The sequence below is a fragment of the Argiope bruennichi genome, chromosome X2 (genome assembly GCF_947563725.1).
Source record: "Argiope bruennichi chromosome X2, qqArgBrue1.1, whole genome shotgun sequence".
In the NCBI taxonomy this organism is placed as follows: domain Eukaryota; kingdom Metazoa; phylum Arthropoda; class Arachnida; order Araneae; family Araneidae; genus Argiope; species Argiope bruennichi.
The window spans coordinates 57,244,447-57,270,182 of NC_079163.1; the positions used below are offsets into that span (position 1 = coordinate 57,244,447).

General features: G+C 30.5%; 1 protein-coding gene across 6 annotated transcripts in view; it reads right to left on the reverse strand.

Moving 5' to 3' along the window:
* Positions 1 to 25,736, reverse strand: part of LOC129960263 (recombining binding protein suppressor of hairless-like) — a 95,887-nt gene that overhangs the window by 49,252 nt on the left and 20,899 nt on the right. For 2 of the 6 annotated variants that reach the window (XM_056073546.1, XM_056073545.1), the window contains exon 1: positions 12,603 to 12,704. The exons of 3 other annotated variants lie outside the window; for them this stretch is intronic. In XM_056073546.1, the coding sequence (XP_055929521.1) occupies positions 12,603 to 12,698 (96 nt within the window). In that variant the 5' untranslated portion in view covers positions 12,699 to 12,704. Of the gene's footprint in view, positions 1 to 1,285; positions 1,373 to 12,602; positions 12,705 to 25,736 lie in introns of those variants that run through there. One more of the 6 variants, XM_056073551.1, reaches the window with a different exon arrangement.

Below are 25,736 nucleotides of genomic sequence, written 5' to 3' on the forward strand. Positions count from 1 at the left end.
AAAAAAAGTTTTTATGAAGAATGAATACATTTTTTAAAAAATAAATCGCTGATTAGTGAGATAGGCATTCCGTAAAGGTATGAAATTACCACTGACTACTAAAAGGGGGGGGAATCCACTTAACACGCCCTTACTTGTAATCGTAATTAAGAGTTATAATTATTTTTCCCTCAAAAAGATATGTTATATTAAAAACTATAAAGCTTATATCATCTGAATGGAAAAAAAAAACACATTAATATTTTGAAAATAAAGTAAAATTGATGTTAAAATAAAATAGTTTTATTTGAAAATGAATTTATTATTTAGCCAACGACGATACTATAATGGCCATTTAAGTTCGTCTTTCACAGATAGATCTATAAATGCAAATAAATTTAATATATGGTCCCTCAAACAGACTGCAGAAATTTTAATATGTTGCAAATAGACTGCAGGAATTTTGCAGTTTTTGTCTATATTTCAAAAGCTATTTGAGATATGAGTACAATTTTTTGAATTCAGACATTTTAGCATGTCAGCTATGCATCTTATGTAAACATTTTACTATGCTACTATTCACTTTTTTTCCACCTTCATGTTTAAAAATTCATAGAATATTTATGCGTTTATTTTGTGATTTAATGAAAGATAATTTTCTTTTTGGGGCGAAAAAAAAGTTTTGAAAAATAATAATAGTTTGCAAGATATCGCCGAAAGTGCATAAATTTCATTTAACATTGGAAGCCTCATTTTTCAAAACCCTATAACTCTCGAAATTATCATCAGAATTTCATTAAATTTCGTTTAGAAGTTAATTACAAACTGATAAATCGATTCAGCTGAAAATCTTGGTTTCCGGAATGGAAAGATTTGAGATAGTAGTTAATTAATTAACTCGGTTAATCAGTTTGTCGGTTGGAATAAACCTGTTGTTGGAATAAACCTGTTCTGTCATCGACACCAGTTTTGTGAAGATGCGACAATAAATAAATTAGAGGTATCCCATTTTTTTGACGACTTTACGAAAATTAACATACTTAAAATGAATATCAATACATTATTGATGTTCAAAATATTGTAAATATTAAACAGACTGTAAAAATGTGTACAATATTATAAATAGCGCTTATGAATGGTAGAATTTTAATGGAATGGAGTAGAAACAATTCTGTTATTTAAATCAATAATTTCAATGGAATCTGTGTTTCATATTTTTGTGAATATTTCTGGAAGACTTGGTTTTGTTAATAGTTGTAGATAAAAAAAAAAATGGATTCATTATTTACATGCTCTGTTATCTTACCTCGTATCTTCACAAGGGTTAGTCCAATTTGACGTGATGCAGAAGCATCTGTCCCGTTTTCTTCCTACCATGTCAAGCAAATAGTTTCTATAAAAATTTAGAACTCGTCTATAGATATTTCACGGTAAGGCTCTGAATATAAGATATTATTAACATTGAATTAGGGCACTAGGGAAAAATATATCAATAATTCCCTAAATCAACATGAGGTTGAAATTAACAACATTGATGACCAGAAATCAATACAGAAATCGGGCTTATTTAAATAAAAAAAATTGAGCTATTTTTTTAAAAATAACCATGTTAAATAGAAATATCAGCGCAGGGAAATAACCAGATTTAGCATTATATGAACATCAGATAAAAATACTTCATTTTTGGACAAAAAGTATGTTCATTTCAAAAATTACAGAATAATGAGTGAAAAGCAAGTGATCATCTCTTTGTAACCATCCTTTGTATGTCCGGAAAATCTTGTTCTTAACGTTGCTTTCAAAGAAAGAGAAAAATGGTAAAGACGTTTGGACCAGGAAGACGTTTATTTCGGTTTATAAATATAAATAATTCGTTACATCGATAAGTACTTCTAATTTTCGAAGGAAACTGCCGAATACGTTTATTATGCAGATATTATACTTTAATAAAATTTTGTTTTCAATCTGAATCGCATTAAATCTCTCGCCTTTATACATAATCAGATATTGATTATGCATGTATCTAGAAATTGAAAGAAAAACTTGTTTTGGGAAATTCATAATCTTTGCAATCTATGTTACAAGTTCAGTTTTAAGACTTCGTTTTTTCCGACAAGTTATGTTACTTTACTTAAATCTGATTAATTTTTCTGCATATTTATAAATAAAAGGGGGAAATAATAATAAAAAATTGTTACATTCTGTTATAATGAATTATATTAGTCATGTGATGAGGCGCTTTTAATGTTATATCATATAAAATCAATTAATTCAAATGACTGACTAGATTATCTAAAATTTGTTTTACTGAGAGGTATGACAGGAATATTCAAAGCAAACGTACTGAAATGTATTTCTGTACTCATATAAATGTGATGTCTTGCTGATTCATCTAAGAATCCTTATAAGCCTTAAGGAATTTATATTACGTGCAATTTTTGCATCAAATTATTGCGTGAATAATTTAATAATAGATTATAAATTTGAGAAACGACAATTCGATGCACGTATGACGTACGGGCACACAGGTGGTTAATTCGAAAAAGAACTGCATTTTATTTTATATGCGCTGTAACAAAAAAAAAAAGTTTCAAAATTTTTCTTCTTGTACATGTTAATTGATACAAATGATATTTTAGGAGAAACTATTCCTGATATATTGAGCAGATGAAACATATTTTAAAACAAATTATTTGGCATTTTTGTTAAAAAAATTGATAAATGCTTTTCCAACAATATATAGATTTGATTTTAATATATATAAAAGTATTTCACTGCACAGTTTTCATTGTTACATCGAGAAGTTTGCGGGTGGTAGTTTTTATAGCTTTCACAGAGAAAATTAGCCTTATAACTGATCTAAGATCAAGTATAATTAATCATAATTCAAAGAGAAAAATGTGAAGAGATTTGTGATCTGTTTGGATACTACTCTTTCTAAAGCAGTTATAATTTTAATTTTTCAACAAAAGAAATGCAAATAAGTAATTAAAATAATGGCTACAATTTTGAACTTAAATTAATAATTACAGATGTAATATATTTAATTAAGTTTCTTGAAATCAGAACTGTATGAAATGAAAAATTTTATTAATCAAAAATTAAATTATTTAAAATTAATGTTGAAAAGGCTAAAATAGTACTTAATTGATGCAAATATAAATCACTACGAAGAGTTGAGTGTAGATGATATCTATTTATTATATATCTGTTTCATAGATTTGAATGTTAAAATAACATAAAAATCAGACAAAATCGCATAAAATCTTATATATGTCTGAAAAAAAAATGTGTAACTCTCCATTTTATCTCTTTTTGTCTCTTGCGCTTACTATTATTTAAGGGTTTTAATATTTAACATTCTTGGAATTATTTGTTCATTATATTAAAGATCAAATTTATTAACAATTTTTATCATTAAATATTGGAGTACGGTTGTTCGTATTTTTGATGCTAAACGATAGTCTGGTTGATTTCCTAACTCCAGTGTTTCGCAAATTTAGGCAGAAAAATATATATCTGCTAAAAGTTTCATACCTCGTTCTAACCTTGAAAAAGAGAAGAAATATCAATTTTCTTTTAAGGTTGAATAAAACGCTTAACTTGGTAATAATAAAGGAATTTTTTCAACTAGCCACGATCGCTTCACTTGCTCTTCTTGATTCTTTTCGAAATCTCTAGTTTTAAAGAATATTCATTCATAATAAATACAAAGAAAATTAGCACTTTTCCAGCAAATGCATTAGAATACTTGAAGGAAAGATAGGAAAGAAAACATTCAAGTCGAATTCCTTAAAGGCTAATATTGACTTAGCATTATTTACTTACTTTCAAGAGATTTAAAAGAGAGTTTTAAACTCCATAATAACTGTTTTTAAAAAAACACAAATTATGTTCAGAATATTTACCAGCATTTTCTTCAATATCAAAGGTATTTATTACGCATTATTTTTTAAATGAAAATAACAGACAATTTTTGTAGAGATAAAGAAAAATCGGACACGAGTTCTCTGCTTTGGTGCGATTGGATTGTATTTTTCTTTTAGTGTTAACACCCTTTGCCAGTCTGCATGCAGCACGCCAAGAGAGTAACCCTTAATGTTAATAACTGACATTAAAAAGTAGAAAAGTTTTTTGGAGCCGACGCTTTGTCGCCTTAGAATTCTTTTGCCCACCAACGTCGGCGGTATACACGAATTTTAACCCAGGTCAGGATCTTGAGAAAATAGAGAAAGATTTATTTTCTTCGGCTGGCTGCTTTGTTTCTGCCGCCTGTGGTAAGAAATGTGAATTAGTTTTCCAAAAATCGTTTCCATTGGTATCGTAATTTTCACTTAATATTAAATTACACTTATGGCAATTATAATTTTCAACTATTGCTTAAATAAATGACTTCCAAAACTTAATATGTGCTTCAGGCATCGTTTCTACTGACTCAGTGCTGTAATCTAACACTTGCATATTTTAGAACTGAATATGTCCATGCTATTAACTTCCGACTAACTATTTATTATCAAATTATCGGGATCATAACCTTTTATTCGGCAATAATTTTGTTTTCTATATCAGTTTTTTTATATAATTATCAATTTTTATTTAATTTTTTATCAACTATTACTTAAAAAGTATCTCGGCTTTGTATCAATAGATACTGTATGCAATTATCATTTTTTAAAATTAAATGTTAAAACTACTTAAGATTATAATCATATTTTAAAAGTAAGATTTAAATTTGAGCTTTGAAGTGTGATCTAAGTATCCAACTAGGTTCGGAGACATTTTTTTAATGATGCATAAAATTTTTTTATGCATCATTAAAAATATAGTGCCGAAACATCATTATAGTGCCGAATCACAGAAATAGCCTTAAAAAATCACAATTAGCAAATATATATATATATAATATATAAATTATTAGTCTTTCAAATTTATTTTTAAGCCTGTTTAGTTAATTTCCAATGTTATAAAAACAGCATAAATAAATCAATATTTAATTTTATTTCACATATAGATTTATCAAATTATGTAGAATGTATTACATTACAAGATAAAAATTGTTTTATTAAATAATTGTTTTATGAGATTAGATTAGATATTATTTTATTAGATATTAATATTCGAAGTTGGCGTTAATGATTTTTTTTTCTTTGTGAAAATTTCTCGAAACTTTGAATTGAAAGTGGCTGTAAAATAGTACTAAATAAAGCGAGTTTAAAAATTGTGATTTATTATATATCAAAGATTTTTTTACACATGCATACTAAATTTATAAATTTTATTGAATTATTTTTTAGATAACATTTTTCCATTAATCAATTATTTAAATATTCACACCTTAATTCGTATAAATGCAATAGATATAAATGCTGCTTCCAAGCTCTTTATTTTTTTTTTTTGAACTTGGGAAAAAAACTGTTATTGGGTACCTAAAGAATAAATATATACATTTCTAGTATTTTTTCGGGGAATTTTACTTTAAAAATAAAATAGATTACTCGGTTCCGATTTAAAACATTACTATTTCGATTTCATTTTCATCTGTTGTGCATAATTAAAACGGTTGTACCTATAGTTCTGTTTTGCATAGATTCAAAATAAAGACTGCTTTAAAATTTACAGAGTTGAAGCTTTATTTTTAGATTAGGAAATAAAATTAAGGTTTTTCACTTAAATTCATCTTTTCAACTTAGTCGAGTGCCTTAAGGTTCTGAAATGTTTTTAGAAACTTTTTCTGAAACATCAGCAACTTTTAGATCATCCAATTATGTAATAAATGAATCTAAAAGTGCAAATAATAAATAACACGAAATATATAAAGTTAATCTAATTTTTCGATATTCCTCTCGATCAAAAACTTATGCTGTTAAAATATGAACTCGTCTGAAACGAACTTGCTGTCGTCACTATGGATGGGAATGCTGTTGTACTGTATACTGTAATTTTTAGAATGTTTTATTCTGTATAAAAAATTTAGTTCGAATACCAATGCACTTTAATTTTTTTCCCCCCTGTGTGTGTGTGTGTGTGTGTGTGTGTGTTTAACTAATTCATTTATTGGTTTTTTCTAATAATTCTTGCACTTAAGTTACATCACGTACATGAATGTTAAATTTATTGATGTAATTAAATTAATACAAATAATAAGATGTGAGACTAAACTAAATGTTTTAATACAAGTGTTCAATTCAACTGCAAGTATTTAACTCTCTCACACACACACAAAAATCAGCACATCTTTTCAAAAACAATTTTTTTTTCTTGCAAAATATGCATGTCTTACTATCTGCTCACTGAAAATAGGAATATCATATTTTCCTCCAATTATTTGCTCTTTGACAGTTTGATTTCTCCGAAAGAATATTCGGGCCGCGGTGGCCTGGTGGTAAGGTCTCGGCTTCAGAACCGGAGGGTTTCAGGCTCGAGACTTAATTCCACTGAATAATCGTCGTGTAAGAGGATGTAGGGCATGTTAAATTCGTTGGGGCCAAACGTCTTCTCACTGGTATGGTGTGGAAGTTTGGAGAGGGGGGGCAGCTCAGGTGTTTTCCTCCTCATCTGACTGCGGGGCAAAATTACGAGATCTACCCCAAAATATCCCTAGTGGTGCTTTAAAAACGGGACGTTAATATAACTAAATTAAACTGAAAGAATATCCAGAAATCTGTTCAGTATAATTGAAGCTCCTTTGCCTTCCCTATAACACTGTAAACATGATCAATTAAATGCTCAAAAACATATAAATACAAGAAAAAAGGCGTATGTGGTTCTTTTTCCCAAATGTGGCTTTGGTCATCAAATGCATCATTTTTCTGCCCTCTTGAAAGATTTTAGTGGTCCGAAGACTTTTTTTTACTTTAGAAAGGCCATTTAGCTTGTCTGTCAGTATTTTATAATAGTAAAATGTAGTTTAAAAAAATAAAACAGAAAAAACACGCATCGTTTAGTTACCTCTCTTGAGGACTACACACCTCCAGCAAAAGAGGGTTAGCATCTCTTCCGTCTCACCTCAGGACATGGACAGTAAAAAAAAAAAAAAAAAAAAAAAAAAAAGAATCCGAGGTCCTCATTGCGACCAGGTCTCAGAAGAATTTGCGCGTTTATATCAAAAAGTAATTTCCTGCTATTTTATTCACTTGATTTTTAAATGCAAAAGCAATTCTAGAAATTCTCTGCTTGATCATGTTTTTCTCTTTTTTGCGATCTCTTTTTCACACACCTACCTGTGGGCCCATATTGTCTTAAGTATAAGGGACTATTGCTCTATAGGTGGATACCTATCAAATTTGGAACCAAATCCATCAATAAGTTGCAATTTGTCGGTCTATATTTTCACTAGCAAGTAAACGCAGCAATTCAAAAACACAGTGACTTAAATATATGAAATCTGGTATATGATTTTGGGACTAAAATTTTAATTCTATGTCAAATTTCGGTTCCAATTGTTCGAAAAAAAAGTGTCCAAGACACATTCGGTGTTCTTATGCTTGTGTATTAACAGCATTCAAGCTATTAAGTGTCGAAAAAATCGTCAACGATCGCACGTTGATAAGATTTTCCGTAAGCATTGTTCACCAATGATACGAGGCTAACAATACAAAAGTACATTTATTAGAAAGTATAAGAGAAAGTTTCGAAGAGACCACATCCTCTGGTTTTCATTATTATTACTATATTGGATAAGGCAGAGGAGACAAATCCACCGTGTCTGAAAATTTTTAATAACCCTATCGCGATGGGCGTGTCATATATGCATAACCTACGAACGTCTCTCCAGCCAGGCGTACTACCCTTGCATTTCTGGAAATCGAACTCATGAGATGATTATGCATATGTGCATTTTAAATTGGAACTATTTTTAATCGCCGCTAGATGGCTCCCTGTGTCCATTACTTTTGTAATAAATATAGTTTTAGTATTCTGACCTTCAGTTTGCTCATGTTCAACCTGACTTTGGTATTTTACTCATCAATTGTTGGGGGGGGGGAGGGTGGTAAGAGTAATAAATAAACAGATCTGGGTTGTGTAACTTTCCACTTGATAGAATCCTTCGCGTTTCTGGTCTCCTTCCGAATTCTTTTCTTCTTTTTTTGTTATTACTTTGTAACTGCAGCCTTTTCGGGTTTTACCGTCAGTTCTATTGTATTTTGCATAGCTTTAGGATGCATTTCGCGCCCTTCTCTTTTTATAATGGAAAGCCTCGGTTTCGGTTTATTATGGCAAGAAAATGCGATTTGTCAGAGAAAAAATGTGTTTGTATTACGAATGAACTAATAATCTAAAAAGGAAGCAAAATTGAAGACGTTAGGACTTAAACTTTATTTTTTATGATTTTTTTTTTCAAAGTTTGATTTAACGATGCAAAACCCCCGTCCTGTGGGATGATTCCTTTCGCGTAAGCTCTGTCCGTGCTTTCGGCTAAGATAGAGGCCTCCCGGATGGTTATGGTTAAAAAAGGACTTCTTTCGAAAAATTAGAAGTGGAATACATTTTGAAGACAAAATTGCTTGCCAAAACGCGTCTTCATCATTTTTGCAGATATTTTTGAAATGAGATTGTTGAAAATTCAAGGAATCCTTCGTAGACTTATTGTATACTCTCTGGTTAAGATATTATCCTTCCGTATGAAAGGCCAGGGCTGCAACAACTCAGATTTTTATTACTCTCGGAATTTTTAAATTTCCCTTTTTAACTTTCGCTCACAAACATATTTTTGTTTTTCTTGGACAAGGAGGCGTCTAAAACTTGACGATTCATCAAAATTTCGATATCTAATTTTTGACGATATTTTTTTATATACTTCATATATGAGAAAGTAAAACACCGAAGCATAGAAATAAAATGCCTCTAATAAAGATTTTTTTGAGGGATGAAAAAAAAAAACCGGTTATGAATGAAAATGTTCGATTTTTCAAGAAGTAAAATCTAGTAAAATTATAAAAATTTTCGAATAAAACTGCTCGTAATGTCGATGACTTTTCTTCATTGTCCAATAACTAGGGTTTCCCGCCAAAGTGTCTTTGACAATGGATTCGATTCAGGTGTCAATATTTAGAAGAATACAGAAAACCAAATTAATTCAAAATATTTAATTAAATTTTTACAAATAAATGTTTTAACTAAAGTGATGAGATTTTGGACTGGGAAGTATTAAAATTGTTCGTCCTTTTACAAAAACATCCTGAATTTAATAATAATCACAGCATGCAATGGAGTAACTATAATCAATTCATTTTAAGAATTCTTCAGATATTAATTTTTTATCAAATTCTTGTTAATATGAATGTTGAAATTAAAAAATCGGAAGGATTCTGGTATTAATTTGGTTTCTTTAAACGTATTATAATAATTCGGAAGATTGCCTTTTTATACTTCTTTATTAACAGCTAATTTTTTTAAACTAAAATGAAATTTAGAAGGATTTTTTAATTTGAGCTATTCACTTAAAACTGAAATTCAGGACATTCCAGGATATTTAATTGAAAGTGGGGTGAATCCGGAATTCTTCTTTCGACCAGGACAAAATATTAAAATTTAAAATTGTTTCGAATAGTCTGGGACTATAATTGTATTAATAAACATACTTCTTAAATTTCTTTTACTTTCGTTTCATTACATTTCCGCTTTCATTTCTGAGAGGACAGGCTACCGTTTATAATTTTCACTTAAATAGCTGATTTCTATGCCATTAATGATACTTTCATATTCTCTAAATGATATAATTATATTTTATGTTCTTATGTTAAGGAATTTTATTTATAATATCAGATTCCGCTTAATGTGATTATTTAGGGATTTAAGAATTTTAATAACATTAACCGACTGTAACAATAATCAAATTGGTAAAATCAACGACTACATTTATCATATCAAGGGAAAAGAAAAGGGGAGAAAAACACTTATTTCAGGTCTATCTATAAATTATTTCAAAAACTCCAACTGAAAATTTATTAATTGTAGCTTATCGATAATTATTCTTTAACAGTTTACTTATATTATCCGTACTTAAATGTTTTTAATTTGCTAAACGATTATGCTAGATTTTAAAATATCAAGTGCTCGACTCATTTTGGCACTCTTTGAAGGTCTCTTTCAACATATTTTTGCTGTTGGAACCAAAAGCATTCATTAGTCTAGTCCCACGGATTTTCAAAATTTTATAAAGAACAGCCTATGAAATTTTCAGTTGTGTTGATTTATTTCAGGTAAAATTTATGCCTGTTAATAACGTCAATTTGTCTTTAAAACTCAAATAAGTTCTTTTATTCCTTTTGTTATCGTATTATAATTGCAAGCAACAATGCTTTATGACTGTTCAATAGATATCAAGTGAAGTCTGGCAGCTTAGCTGTCCGTTTAAACCTATCTAGACCGCTCTAGTCCAGAATAAAGAATGTGAACTCCATCGTATGAGAACTACCAGATTTTCCTTATAAGGCGAGCGAGAAATTATACAAATGGCAGTCGTTAACGCTCGTTGAAAATGAAAGATTAGTCGATTCTCTGCTTCAAAACTGATAACACTAAATGATATAGTGATCACAGTAAATAAATATTTTTATGTACATTTGAATTCATCGGTTAGAGACTAGAGGATTTTGATAATATAAAGCAAATGTTAATATTAACCGCGATCACATTAAGTGGCGTTCACTGTATCATGTGTTATGTTATTTATTATATTTTATGTTAATGTTCGTACTGCTAATACTGGAAAAATTACGGACTATAAAATTTTTTACAATCCCCCGTCTGTGTAAATTGTATTTATTAAAATATTCTTGACACTTTAAAATTTTAAACAATGACAAAAAACAGTCCCACTCTTCTGCGATTAAAACTTCGAATTTAATTATTTTAGCCCAATCAACGACTGACTCGTAGAAGCACTGTATTTTGATTGGTGGATCCTCCTGGAAGTCATCATTGAAATGCTTTAAATTATTGATACTGAAAACTTCATTACTTGGTAAGTTTGAATCACAGAATTGTCTTTGCTTAAAATATTAGTGGATCAAAAATGTTCTGTTGAATATGACCAATAGAATAGAAGATTTTTTATAACCATTTAGAGGTTCTAAAATTAGCTACTAGGGTTTGTACAATTCAAATTTCAATGCGTTTGGCAGATTTTGGCAGTGTCGATGTTTACTTTGAGTTTTCATGACTTTTCATCTTATTGTCTGCAATGCGAATTTATTTCCTTTACTTATTGGCTCTTTTTAATTGAATTATTACAGTTCTGACTAGATGATTTAGTAAAAATAATGCAGTTTCTTTTAATTAAAGTTGATTTTTATACTCATTTCTGCATATTCAAAACATAAATATTTTGGAATTTCTCACGAATGGAAAAAGAATCAAATCATCATTTACATTTAAACATTTTTGATAGACTTTCATTTTTAAATAAGAATGATGAATTCAAAATTTAATTGAATTAACAGATAAGTAAGTTTTGAAAATAATAAAATAATGTTAATGAGAAAATACATAAGTGTACAAAATTAACACATTATAAAGTGAGTGAAAAATCGATTACATAATTCCGTCCGTACAAAAGTATCAAGTTAAATGAAAAAAAATAAATAAAGGAAATGAAGCATTAATTAATTATAACAAAATAAAACTATTTAAATATTTTATTTGTTACTTCCAGATAATCAGAAAAACAAAATATGGGAATGAAATTCTCATTGATTTGAAGAAATGTCTCAAATTCAGATGGATTTATTTTTCTTTAGCAATATTATTGAAATGTTTTCAGTCCTAAAAGTCATTCTCCGAGACAACGTATCAATTAAAATATTCAAAGATATCTTTAATTTTGATTAACAGTGTATCAATAGAAAATTAAGACATTAGTTTATTTTAATGAAATATTTAATAATCGGAATTAAAGAAGGATTTATAGTTGACTAATTATCAGCAACATAGATTGAAAGTTCATGATTCTGCTGGGATAACTTTAATTTCAGTGAAAGAGAATTCTGAAAACAGTAAATGATCAATGGATTGGAAAAATTTTATTTCGACATCCGAAGCCATGGAAAACTTAAATTGAATTTACTTGTATTTTTCAGTTAATTTTCTTTTAAATTTCCTCCGTTCATTTCATTCCTTTTTTCCTAATAAAAGTCTCTAGGCAAGTAAAGCCTTTTGGTACGATATATAGAAGGGGATTTATTCAAAAGTGGTCTTTCTTAACATAGAATGCATTTTATAGACAAGTTTCAAGGGCGGAAGCAAAGAGTAAAATTCAATTTACGAATACACTAACCGTCATCACGGATCAAATGATCAACATAAATAGATGAAATGCAATGTTTAATAATTCATAAGCGAAAACTGTATTTACAAAGACCAATAAGTATATCCAGTGTAACACTTAAATCAAATTCAGCGTCATATTCACAAAAATTATTTTATTCATAAACCAAAACAAAACAATATTTGCTCTTTATTCAAATCAAAATACTCTAAAAAAATATTTCACTTGTCATTATGAAACTAAGCCTTCTTTAAATTGCTTCGAAGAATTCAAAATAAATACTATTCATAAGAGTAGTTTCTAATTATCTAGAAATATCAAGATCTTATAACAAAAATGAATAATTTAAACGTACCGCCTTATCGAGCCAGGAAAACTCATCTGATGAAAAATCCTGGAGAAAAATATCCAAGAGAGGCATGATCGTATTTGACCCACGCCCGCTGACCATTTCGAATCTGACTCAAACAGATCATCACAAAAGGAGAGAGTCCACAAGTGATTAGCTAACAGGTGTTTTGGAACCCATCAGGTTTATCAATAGAAATACAGGATACGGAGACTCTTATCTTTGCGAAATACAGCGGTATTATTATTTTTTCTTTTTTTGCTTTCGCAGTTAGGGACCCCTTTCAGAACTGTAGCGATCCTTGCTTAGAAAGTTATTTCATGCTGTTCTATTCAAAACAACTGTTAACAAATTTTAATGTAAAATTTAAGTCGGATGATTTTTTAAAAATTATTTTATTGATAAATGTTGAAGAATCTGAAACACTATCATAATTTTCACTTCTCTAACATTGACCTTAAGTCCTGCCTAAAATTTTTAAAAATAAAGCTTCCATTTGCGTCTAATTTGGCCCAAAACAAAATTTCGCAATGCCATTTTTTGGATGATCCCAAATATTGAAAATCAAAAATGTGTCAACTCATATTAATCCCAAGTGTCAACTGAAGTGTCAACTCATATTAAAGGAAAAATTATAGTTTTGTTAGTAAATTGCGACGAAGGTACTACAATCCAAATTATTTTATTGATTATTTTTAAACGCTAATTTTGAAGAATAGACAAAAGAAACTTTTACAGCATAAGAAATATTGCTATGCGATCCCCTTAAATATTTTATTAAATAAACTCAATTCCAGAGTTATTTCTTTCTTTAATTTGACGCTTCATTTTAGGATGAAAAAATGGCAATAATATTGTTAATTTTCTAAGTCATCCTTTTTTTTTTTTTTATCTAAACACATATCATTATCAGTGTTTTGCACATTTCATGCATTTCAAATAAAAAAAAAAACAGATCTATTTAATCTGCAAATATAAAATTCTGAACAAAATTGAACTCGCGATCATTTCTCAGCTTTAAAAAAATCAACGTTTATACATCAGAAACAAATATATGTGGAAAAAAATAAATGCATCCGAATAAAATTGATTAATAAATAAATTCATTTTAGTTAAATATATTTATTCGGAAAGAAATAAATTATTCTTAAGTTATTCTTTTTGACTTTTCCTAATTGAAGCTCTCTAGATTCCCGAGATCCTTAAATCTATATATGTTACATGATTTGAACTTTAAGAAAGCTCGAGTTAGAATTATAGAGGTTACAATCGTTTAAAAAAGATAAATAATTTTTGATATCTCATTAATAATTTTAAGATAAGTAATTTTTGCTCTATCATTCTAATATGCCCACTGAATAGTATTTGGGGGGGGGGAGTAAAAAGGAAATAGTAAATAAAGGAATCTTAAAATTCGAAGAATGATAGAGACAAATATATTTTCCCTTCACAACAAGTAAACACTCCATAAATGAGATAAGTACAAACAGCTGTCGCTCATTTTATCATATTGTAATGTTATTTATCTTACAGTTAAAATATCTGCGATTAAATATACGTTTTCATTTAAAGAGAAACACTTTTGATAACAAGCGAGTTTTGAAAACGAATGCCAACAGCAAATTTCATTCCTTTTTACTCTGGTAATAAAAATATAAAAAATGTAACATTCCCTCTTGGTAGTTTATAATTTTTATCATTTAAAATTAATTTTGAAACGATTAAAAAGACTATACTTTAATTTTTGACGGATTAGAAAAGTTTTTTTAAAGACAATTTTTCCGATTTCAAAATTGATTTTAATTAAATTTGTTTGCAATCGAGTTGCACAACTGAAAATGAACAGTTAAATATCCACTTGTGTCAGATGGGTAAGATTAAACTGAATAAAAAAAAAAGTGCTTATGATTACAATTGTGTAATTTCGAAACTGTCGCAAACAGTGGTTACGTTGTAAAGCAACACTAGGGTTATTTTGGGACGGACCTGGTAATTCTGAATCACGGTCAAATGACGAGGACGACACCTGTGCTGGCACCCCCTCTCGACACCACACCACACCACACCAGCGGGAGGACAGGCCGTTGTTACCTAAGCGTGGGTGCAAATTCATTCTTTTGTTTATATATCAGTTATATATAAATAAAAAAAAATCGGAAAATCTACCCGTATTGTTACTCACTTCTATAAAAAAAAGTGTTTACTCAACAGAAAATTGCGCATTTAATAATTATAAAGAACGAGAAGATGTTAATTAAAATATCAATCAACTAAAAAAAAAAAGGAGCAAATTTTTGACGTTTTCCCATCATATATTCTGAAAATATCTCACAAAAAACTATTTTGTCCTGTTTTAAAATTAAAAATTAAAAGGTTTTTGATTAATTAACATTTAAATGATACTATTTTTATATCTAATTTGAATAAGTTTTAAAAAATTAAGATCGTATGCAATTTGAAATATTTTGTTTTTCTTTGCTATATTTACTTTTGCCAATGCTAAAGTTAAGAATTCTTTTAACTTCTAAGAATGATCTTTTTTTCGAGGCTGACATAAATATTAAGAAGCAGTCATTACTCTTTAAACACTGCTTTAAAATATTTTTTTGCTATTTGTATTAAATGGTTTGATTATGCCTCATATTTTATACACGAACTCATTGAATAAAGTTTTATTTCATTAGATATATTTAAAATTTTTTTTATTATAATTATAATTTTTTTATATAATTATTTTTATTATAATATTTACATATAGCAATAATTTTCTCGGCCGTGTTCAAAATCATTTTTTTAAACGGACATTTCTTTACAGATGCAGTCGAATTACAGAATTCGGGTCTCTTTTTTAATTTCGGATTATCTACAATTCAGATATGTTTCCATTACAACAAATACTATATCGTTTTTATTCTACTGTAAAGTATTTAATCACCTGCTTTTCGGCAGTTTTAGATGGCGCAGCATAGCCATGTCTGGCTTTTGCGCCATTAAAATCCAACCAATCAACCAATCGGCAGTTTTAGAAAACTAAGGTATTAAAATTTTGCAGATTTTTAATTTTAAACGAACTACTATTAAGATTTTACTTAATAGTACTTTCATAAGAGCGAACTGATAAGATAATATTTTATAATTTGCCTATGCCTATATTTTGATATTCAGTCTTTAATAATAGCTTTTAATTGCTCTATCAGCTTCATGCTTTACTTGCCTATTGTAGTTTTTAGCTTTTCTAAGAAAGCCATCTCAAATAAGAAGTTACCAAATAGGTAAGCAGGTCCTCGCTTTACAGTAATGGTTACCTCAACTGGGGATGCAGGAAGGGTGTAGGATCGAGTTTCCTCTATACCGATGACGCGTCGTGTCTCTTTAATGAAAGATGGCCGCATGAGCCGCTCCGTAGTGGGGACAATCATTTGTTCATTACAATACAAGTTTCAACTGTCTCAGCGGCTCGGAAATTCAGGTCACCCCGTACGTCAAGGCAGATCGCTATTAGCTCTCTTGTGACTATTGATTATAGTTGATTGAATTTCATTAAAACTTTTTTATGATAACTCAAGCATGAACCATATCCAGTACGCACTCTGCAGTAATGCTTGAGCAAGTTTCACTTCAGAAACTTTTCTTGGCTTTTGCTTTAAAGTTCAGATATTTGGAGCAATGAATGAGCTTTAATAAGCTACGGTATTGTGGACGTGACTGCGAATCTGAAATTTCAGCTCTTTTTTTTCATGGGCTCTACAAGCATAAGACATAAATATGTAGATGGGTATTGATCTCCCAAGTATGAATTTATATAATAACACAGCAATGCTGAGTATTGTCACTCCCACCAATTGTTGCGCATGTAAAAATTAAATTCAACTCTCTGGATAACCTATCATGGAACTCCTAGCCACGAGATTTAAGACTTTGCAATTGACTTCTCTCGGGATATACCAAGCTTGCACTTTATTTATATGTTAATATGGACTTGCGGAGGTATTTAGTTTTTACTTCAAATCAAAATGTACTTGCTTTTGAAAGCAGGTTTAGCAAAATTCGTTTTCTCATAAATTTCCATGAAATTAATATTTTCCAGTCTTGTCAAGCAGCAATGGGGATATTTTATATAAATGTATGTCATATTAATAGTTTAAAAACAAGGTAAAGCACGTCTTTCGCTAAAGCATAATTTTTTTTATTCTAAAAGAAATTTTACTAACGCTAAATGGAAGTGAACACATTTTACATTTTTTAAATTCGTTTTTGACCTGTTTAAAATTTCTCCAGATCTAAGGCTATATTAATAATTATTCGCTGTATTTTCTTGCCAATGTGACTCATGAAAAGAAAAATAAAATAAAGAACGAACGAAATTCAATTCGAAATTAAGAACAACGAAATTCAATTGTAAATTCATTATTTTGTGTAAAAAATTATATTTGCATCCGTACATTTTAAATGAAAAAGAAAATGGTATTATCAACCTTGAAGGTTGCCAATAACCTAATAGAATTTTATTTATTTAATAAGTTTCATTCCTTCGAGATCGGGGTAACAGTTATCAGTTTCTATTGTATTTCCATGCCCTCATTACTTCACGATTTTCTTCTTCACACTCGTCTAATATTATGAAACAATGGGAAAAAGAATAAAATCACAAATTGCTGGAACTGACCCAACGTAACCTCCTTGCTTAAAATGAACGTACGGTTTCTTACAAAAGAAAACAACTGAAAGAAAAGTCCAAAGGAAATAATTGAACTAATATGTATCCGAACATTATCGCATTGTCATTTATTTTAGAAGCAATCGAAATTAACAATTATAGAAGATGTCACAAGATTTGAAATTTATTACAATTGAAAAAAAAATTACACCCACGAATGAGCTGTTGAAAAATAATTAACTGAGCCTATGTTCAGAGACAATTGAAGAGCCATGATATCCTCGTGGTAAAATATCATTCATTCGATTTCTTCAAAAATTCGCTTAGTGTACATTATTTCTGCTATGATGGGTCAAATAATTTCTGAGCAACCGTGAGCTTCTCACACAGATCTTCCTTCGTAAGGGTCATTTCTCTGCCTGGAAACAAACCATTTGTTTTTCGAGCTGCCTTTTTCCGAATATCAAGATTGCCAACGTAAAGGTCACATCTGCAGCAGAATTCGCTGTCCACTATATCTTTCTCCCTCCTCTCATAAGTTGAGAAGGTGGGTTTTGGGACAGGATTCCTCTGGTCTTTTTTTTTTTTTTTTTTTTTTTAAATTCTCTTCGATGAGTGCTGTTCACCTTCTCCAAGCGATTTGTCTTTCTCGTTTTCGCCTATTCCTTGAGTCGGCATCACCATCTTTACCTTTCATCCCCCAAACAAGGTGGATTACCGACCAACATAGACTCTCCCAAAGGACGAAAGAGGTCCCCAAGTTAGGTTTCAACTAAGGGCACTTTTGTTGGCCCGTAGAAGAAATTTCCTGACTCATGCCCACTGCATTTTTTTTCAACTTTCCCTCACCACCTTCTTTGTAAAATACAGAGATTAGGCAATTATACTTTACACAACAATTCCCCTTTCGTGTTGGCAAAAAAATGTTGCATTTTTTTTACATGTCCATCATGTCACGATATCTTTTCTTTAAATCCATACAAGAGCTACGCAGCGGTACTGCTGGATTTTTCAAGTCCTTTCACCATTTGTCTCGTCTACCATCTGACCTCCATTGGGCAATGAACTTCAATCGACATCAAATCGGGACGTGTCCATAAGTTTCTTATTGCTCTAGAATTAAATAAGATTTTTTTAATGTATATACATACTAAAGAGCCAACCCCAGAGAAGTCTCCCAGAAACAATCAATACAAAATTCAAGAAGTTACATTTAACCATTTCTAGGGCCGTGGAAAGTATGCTTCCCACCAAATTTATCAATCTTTGTATGAAATTATGTAGGTTGGCATAAGTTCTGACAAATTTTTTTAGTAAGTCAGAAACTTAGATGCTTCAGTTCTTTATCTCAAACTGATGTGTCTTAATTAGTTACTTAAATATTAATTAACCAAATTAATTAATTAATCAAATTAAATTTATCTAATAAGCTAAATGAATACCTTTTCTTATTCTAATTGCAAGCCTAAAAATATTTTACCATAATATGATTAGAAAAAAAATGGCCCTTTAAAGTGTTAAAATAATCCCTATATGTGTGTGCGTGTTTGTGTGAAAACATGTTTCGAATCCTGTTGACTAATTAAAAGTAAACATATTTTAGCAGATGCGTGGCCTGTGGTCGAGAAGTAGAAACTTTTGAAATTTTAGAACTTTGATTTATTTCCCCATGGGAGGCATAATTTACATATAAGGAAGAAGCGATGATCAAAAAACGTCTTTCGACATCGCGACAAAAAAAGCAAAAGGGACCAACATTTTTCAAATATATATCGCGAAGTATCGCCTGAATGCAATAGTTCTTCCTTATTTAGAAAACCTGCAATTTCTCCTCTATTGAAAAAATTTCGGGTTTGGGGTTGAATTCCCTGATTCAGTCGGTTTCTTATCTATCAGAGCCCAGTTGGATTAGTTCATTACAGTATCTGGCGAATGAATCATATTTCTCAGATTTATTCTGGGATTTTTCCGCGTTCCTATTAGTAGTTTCCTCTTTTGACGATTAACTCCTAGTTTGGTCATTCTCCACCTGCTCTCGATAAACCTCCCCTTCCATAAGAGAGTATTTCTTTATTCTAAGAGTTGCCTCAGTCAACCTATCTACGTTGAATATTTGTATTCTTTTAGGAAAATCGACCTCTTGAATTTCGTATACTACTGGAATTGAATGATCTAGTAACCACAAATTTACCCTTATTGGGCTTATATAATTGCATGAATGATGCGGTTTCGGATTAAGACAGTGTAAATACACTTCGTCACCTGCTCCGATATTTTTTTTTCTCTACCAAATTTCAGTTCCTGTTTGATTGCTACGATGTCGAATTATTGTGGGCGGAATTATATGCGCATCTCAGGCGATTTAAAAGGACAGTTGAATAATCGCCATAGTCCTCGTAGTTAAATTCTTCTGATATATCTAAGAGCTTCTAAGGGACGCTTAATTCATGTCCAAAAACCAAAAAGGCAGGCGTATGCTAAGTGGTTGAATGTCATGACGTCCGATGGGAAAATAGTCATATTCAATTTCTGGTCTCAATCTACCTCACTTTTTTTAACCGAGTGATTTAAAGCATCAGTCAAACCTCTGTGATATACTTCAATGATCTCATTTGAATGGAGGATGGTATGAAGTCGTTTTCGCTTTTCTAATATTTAGTATTTTATAGAGTGAAATCATTGCTTCTTTAATTATATTTGTGCCTTTATCCAAAATTAATGCATTGGGGTAACTGTAAAGTGCAATGAAACACACCGAACATTCAGCTACAGTTTAGCTTTTCCTTTCTTTTCTTGGGAAAGCCTAGCACCAACTTGTGAAATGGTCTATTAAAGTTATTATATATTTATTTTTAATATCGGCTAATGGTAAGAGGGCAACAATATCAGTTACAAATTTAGTAAATGTAATATCAAGAAAGTCTTGCCTTTGTGTAGGCACAAACTGCTTGGGTCTATGTCATCTTCTTTGCATACAGCTGTGACACGATTTTCTCCAATTTTTTACATGGGTATTCATACAAGGCCGATAGTAATTTTGCGTTATTTGTTGAAGAGTTTTTTTCCCATACATTGGTGACAAAGTGCATTCTAAGTGAAGTGTAAAACATACGAGACCAAAGGGTACAACGATTTTGATTTTGTTATCTTTTTATCTAAGTAACCAAACTGAGTACTACAAAGTTACTGAAAGCCAAAACAAGGAAATCTGCCAGGTAATGAGCCGTTTTCCTCTCCAATGGGTCATTTTTCTATCCGGAAACCGCCGGCTTTTGGTACTGACCTTCTTCGATTATCAGGATCACCTATATAAGGATCACTTCTCCTGAGAAGTCCACTGTATGCTATATCTTTCTTCTCATTCCTAAGTTGAGAAGGAAGGGATTCTTTTTCTCTTTTTTTTATTTCCTTTTCTCTAGGCAGCACCGTTCGCCTTCTCTAAGCAATTTATCTTTTTCACTTGGGCATACCCCTTGGGCCCTTTCCATTAGTTATCTTTACCTTTCATCCCCCAAAGCAGGTGAATTTCTGGTCTACGTAGATCGACCCTCCTAAAAAATGAAGTAGTAAACCCAAATTGATCATTCAACTAAGAGCACTTTTATTGCTCCGTAGAAAGAATTTCCTGACTTATACTCGTTGAATTTTTCAAATTCCTCTCGCCAGCCAGCTGCCTTGCCCAAATAAGGAATTAGATAAATATACGTTATGCAATAAATACACCATACAAAATCACGTATGTATTTCAAGTATAACAAATGAGTTGGAAGTGAGGGCGAGAAATTTAGATGAGTCGTAAAAATCAAGTAATGAAGTGATTAGAATGAGCCAAACAACAAGCCTGCACTGAGCAGAATTTACAATAAAAAAAAATAAGGGTGGCGTCGATTGAAAACTAAGTATGGTGACGATTTGTGGTAGTTTTTATAATCATAAAATTGCAGAATTATCATTTTTATATCTATTCAAGTGATGATGGATTTCGATTCTTTGTTCCGGGAACAAAATTTCCCAGTTTCCCTATTAAAAAAATATTTTTTAATTAAAAAAAATTATTCTTCTCAACTTGTAGTAAGTATAGAATAGATTTCATTATTTATTTCGGTTCTGTAGGAATAAGCTATTGAAATAAGTTTTGCTTTTTGTTCAGATAATTCTACCAATATTCTTCAGGCAAGTTAATGTACAGATGTTCCCTGATAACTTCAACCAAGGTTTCTAATTGAGTTTTGAATTTTTGTCGTAGGTTTTGTCTTATAGTAGTTCTCAATTCTTTTTTTCGTTCTTCTTGCCATATTAGGCTTTGTAAAATGAAATAGCTGTTTAATTCTTTTGTCTTTTGTGATGCCTGGTGCATCCATACCATCCTTGTCCCTCTAACCGTCTACACGCCACTGAATGATTCTTAAACTTTCCCTACTCTATTGAGTGGAAACATTTTCTCATTTTCTGGGAACGCGTTGAATTGTAAATTAAGAAAAATGAATTTTTCAGGAAGAATAAATAAAATACATTTCAATAAAAAATATTTATGTAGCTAATAACATATTTTTATACCTTTTGATTGATATAAAGGTATATGTATTATTTGCTTATTAGATATCTTGATTACATTTTTTAAGTGAAGTAACTTATTAACTGGTTTTGCTTACAAATATTGGAGAATTTTAAAGAAAACAGTACTGTAAGAGTTTCTTTTTCTCTCCGCAATCCTACCTAGGATCACGATTCACAGTTTACGAAAACTTAGTCTGAATCATAATAAGTAGAAGCAACTTGATTTGTAATCCTTTCAATACATCAATTGAAAAATGGTAAGTTAGGATTCTATTTTTTTTGCATCTAATTTGTTTCAGTACTATCCAGAGCTCCATATAGCTCTGTTTGTTTGAACAATCGTTGCATTTGAAGCTATTGCTTTCTGAAAACAAGCATTGTCAGACAAAATATTATCTTACTTTTGCAAAATCACAGAAAATTCACTGTCTTTTTTTTAAGCTGAATTTTGAATTACATTAGTAATATATATTTGTTGTGGTAAAAGTTTGTGGTGAGTGAAAGAGACTGACGGGTATTGAAACGGATTGTTATGTCTAAAAAGAAAACATGGTACCAAAGGGAATGCAGAGCTCAATCGGGATACCCCAGTGTCAATATTTACAGTTAGGAAGCGCCTTCACAAACATATAATTTATGGCAGAACAGCAATTCCCAAGTCACTTGCCACAGATGTTAATACCAAACTTCTTCTATAGTGGTTCATAACCACAAAACTTGGTCGATTGATAAGTGGAAGACTGTTATATGATCAGACGAATCAACTTTCATGCTTTTCCCCACAGCAGGACGGGTACACATTTGGAGGACACCTGCACAAACTTATGATTGTGATTGACTCCTCATCCTCCTGTCTGTCAGGCATGGAGGAAGATCTGTCATGATATGAGCAGCCTGCGCTCATATATGCTGGCGCAATCATAAACTTGAAAATAAAGGATCTCTGGTAAGAAGTATAGAGAAGTTTTAGCTGACTATGATGCAAACTTTGTTTCCTGCATCAGATGGAATTTTTCAGGATGATAAGGCTCCAATTCATGCAGTGGGTCTTGTCCATTGATGAACACGTGGATGAAGGGAAATATGTATCTTGCGCCCGTAGTCCCCCAACCGCAATATAATCGAACCGTTATGGTCTATTTTAGAGCATTCACTACGGAATCGATATCCTTTACCAGCATCTCTTTCGGAACTTTCACAATACATGAAGAATTGTACAACATTTTTCTAAACACTATTCAGCACTTGTATGATTTGATTTCCAGGCGAATTCAAGCTGTATTACATGCTAAAGGTCGTTGTAAGCTTTATTAATAAAGATTTTTGCATTCGTTCATCGCATTTCCATTATTTTGATAACCATCTGTATATCGATTAATTTCACAGGATTTCTCCGGGTTTCTTATGATATACATGGAGATAAAATGTAATAGCTACTATATCCATACTGATTATATAATCGACTGAAGCTCGGGACACATAATTAAAAATTATACGTTCCTTCGTTTTCATCAAATATATTCAAACTCGAATGTCATTCAAATATTATATTTGTTTCTATTTTCTTGGTAGTATGTAAAGGGAATCTTTATAAGCTATTGATATTTAGAGTTTTTATGGATGAAAAACACTTAATACACATATATTTTCCTTATTAATCATTTTTCCTTATTCTTATTATTCACCATTTTTACATACTTGTATACATTTTAAATTTTTTATGACATCAGTAGAATGGATATTTGCTTTATATCGTTCTACTGTTTGAAATTTTCTTACTAATAGGTCTTCGAATTTCTTACCTAAGCCTCTTTTAATTAGTTAAAGTAATAATGTATCAAATTTTCTGAGAAAGTTTTAACAAAATATCATCAAAAGCTTTCAAAGGGAATTTACAAATTTCTTATTTTTAAAACATTTTCTGATGTGTTCGTTTAAAACTTTTAGACGAAAGAACCACTCGTATTTGATTTCCAATGTGTTATACTGATACCTTTATTAATACTGAAAGCACATGTGTGTGTTTGTTTTGCCTCTGTCCGTTGGAAAAGGGCAAATTAATTAAACAATAAGTAAAATTTCGTTATTCTCTTATAATGAAAATACTATCGAACAAAAATATTTTAACTTCAACATAAATTCAGAAAAATATCTTTTGATGGATATAAATTCAGCTGTTGTAAAATATTTCCATGTTTTAAGCAAATTAAAAAAAATATTTATAAATATGATTTACACCAGTAGTTTTTAATGTGAAATCAATTTCATTATTTTATCAAATTAAATCGGTTGTATTCCTTTTTTGAAAAATACCATTACATCACAGATAATTTTTAGCATTGAGAATTTTATTTTACTCCAAAGCCATGAAAATACAAGTGATTTTATAAGTCATGATTATCTGCTTGTGATTTTTAGGCGCACAATAATTTCTATTCAAGATTAGATTTCTCCAGTGGCGTTTTGCTGCTACAGACAATGCACATTATGAGACCCCTCTTTAAGTACAGTACACTCCCGTGTATTCGGTTCGCGACTATCCCGCTTTCATACTATCTAGCCTAGTTTTCCTTTATTGTAATTAAATAAAGACAAAGCGTTGCATTGGCAACATTGCCAAGGCATTAGAAGAGAGCGTTAGCTACTATCCTTTTACATGATATCTGCAAAATACAAGTTGTGACATGAAAAGAGTAGCGTTCTGCTCGTTGTTCATTGTTTCGTCAATGTGTAATTGATCTCAATTGTTGCCGCTGTTCCTGATTATAACAGAGCAGTACGTACATTATTCATTAATTCTTCTTGGGGTAGAGGGTTATGTGAAGATTAGCGAACTATGTTAAAATGCGAACAGTTTATATCCTGTAACTTATTTTTTTCTCTAACAAATTCTTGAAACGTGCAGTGCAGTATATAAACATATATGTACTTCCAGTACAGAGCCTTCTATTTTAACGCGACACGTTACCAGCAACTGCTTCCATGATTCTCTAGGCCGCGGTCACATTCAATGTGGCTTGAGATAAATGGAGGCCTTAGTACTAAATAAGAAGTGAGAGCATACTTATTACAAGAGCGAATTATTGTATAAAAACTATCTTCTGGTATTGGTGGTCCAAGAAATGAGTTCATAGAACTCTGGCCTATCCGGGTTTTTTTTGTTATCCTTCCTGTCCCTTCGCCACATTAGGCCGGGTACTAGGGAGTGTACTAAACTGGTCATTTGAGTTCCACATTTCAACATATTTATTTTTTATGCCTAATTTTTTTTTTGGCAACTACGTGAAAAAGAAAAGGTTTTTAGTTATTTACTATTTTAATATATATCCTGGAAAAAATGATTAAAGTTTTTAAATAAACCATATTTATTGGTTAATGTTTTCCTTACTTGCAAATAAAAACATTCCATTATTACAGTGATTTATAAAGAAGCAACAATTTTCAAATGAATATAACAGATTTTTTTTTTGCAGCATTTTCCAAGTGGAATGGAGCATTAAGAATTCCTGAATGATTAATATTCTAGTGAATTATCAGTAAGTAATTAATTCTACTTTAAATAATGATTTTAATAATTCATTGTGAACGCTTATGGTAATCGTAATATTTTATAACTTAAAGGATTTTTATTTTTTACAAATATATTTATTTGATGATCAAATTACATCGACGGATATCTCAGCCACTGGGATCGTCATGTGATATTTATTAAATATATACGAATTTTTTTAAATATCTCCAAAAGTTATAGATATTTTGAAATGTGCATTTCATTAGATAATGGCTCCTTATTTTAAGAGTTCAAAAATAGATGAGGCTATTATTTTCTTTTCTTTTAAGTGGTATTACTAAATAAAATATGAAATTTCTAATCACTCAATAAATCAAATTGTTTCAATAATTATAGGAACCATGTTTGATTCGAA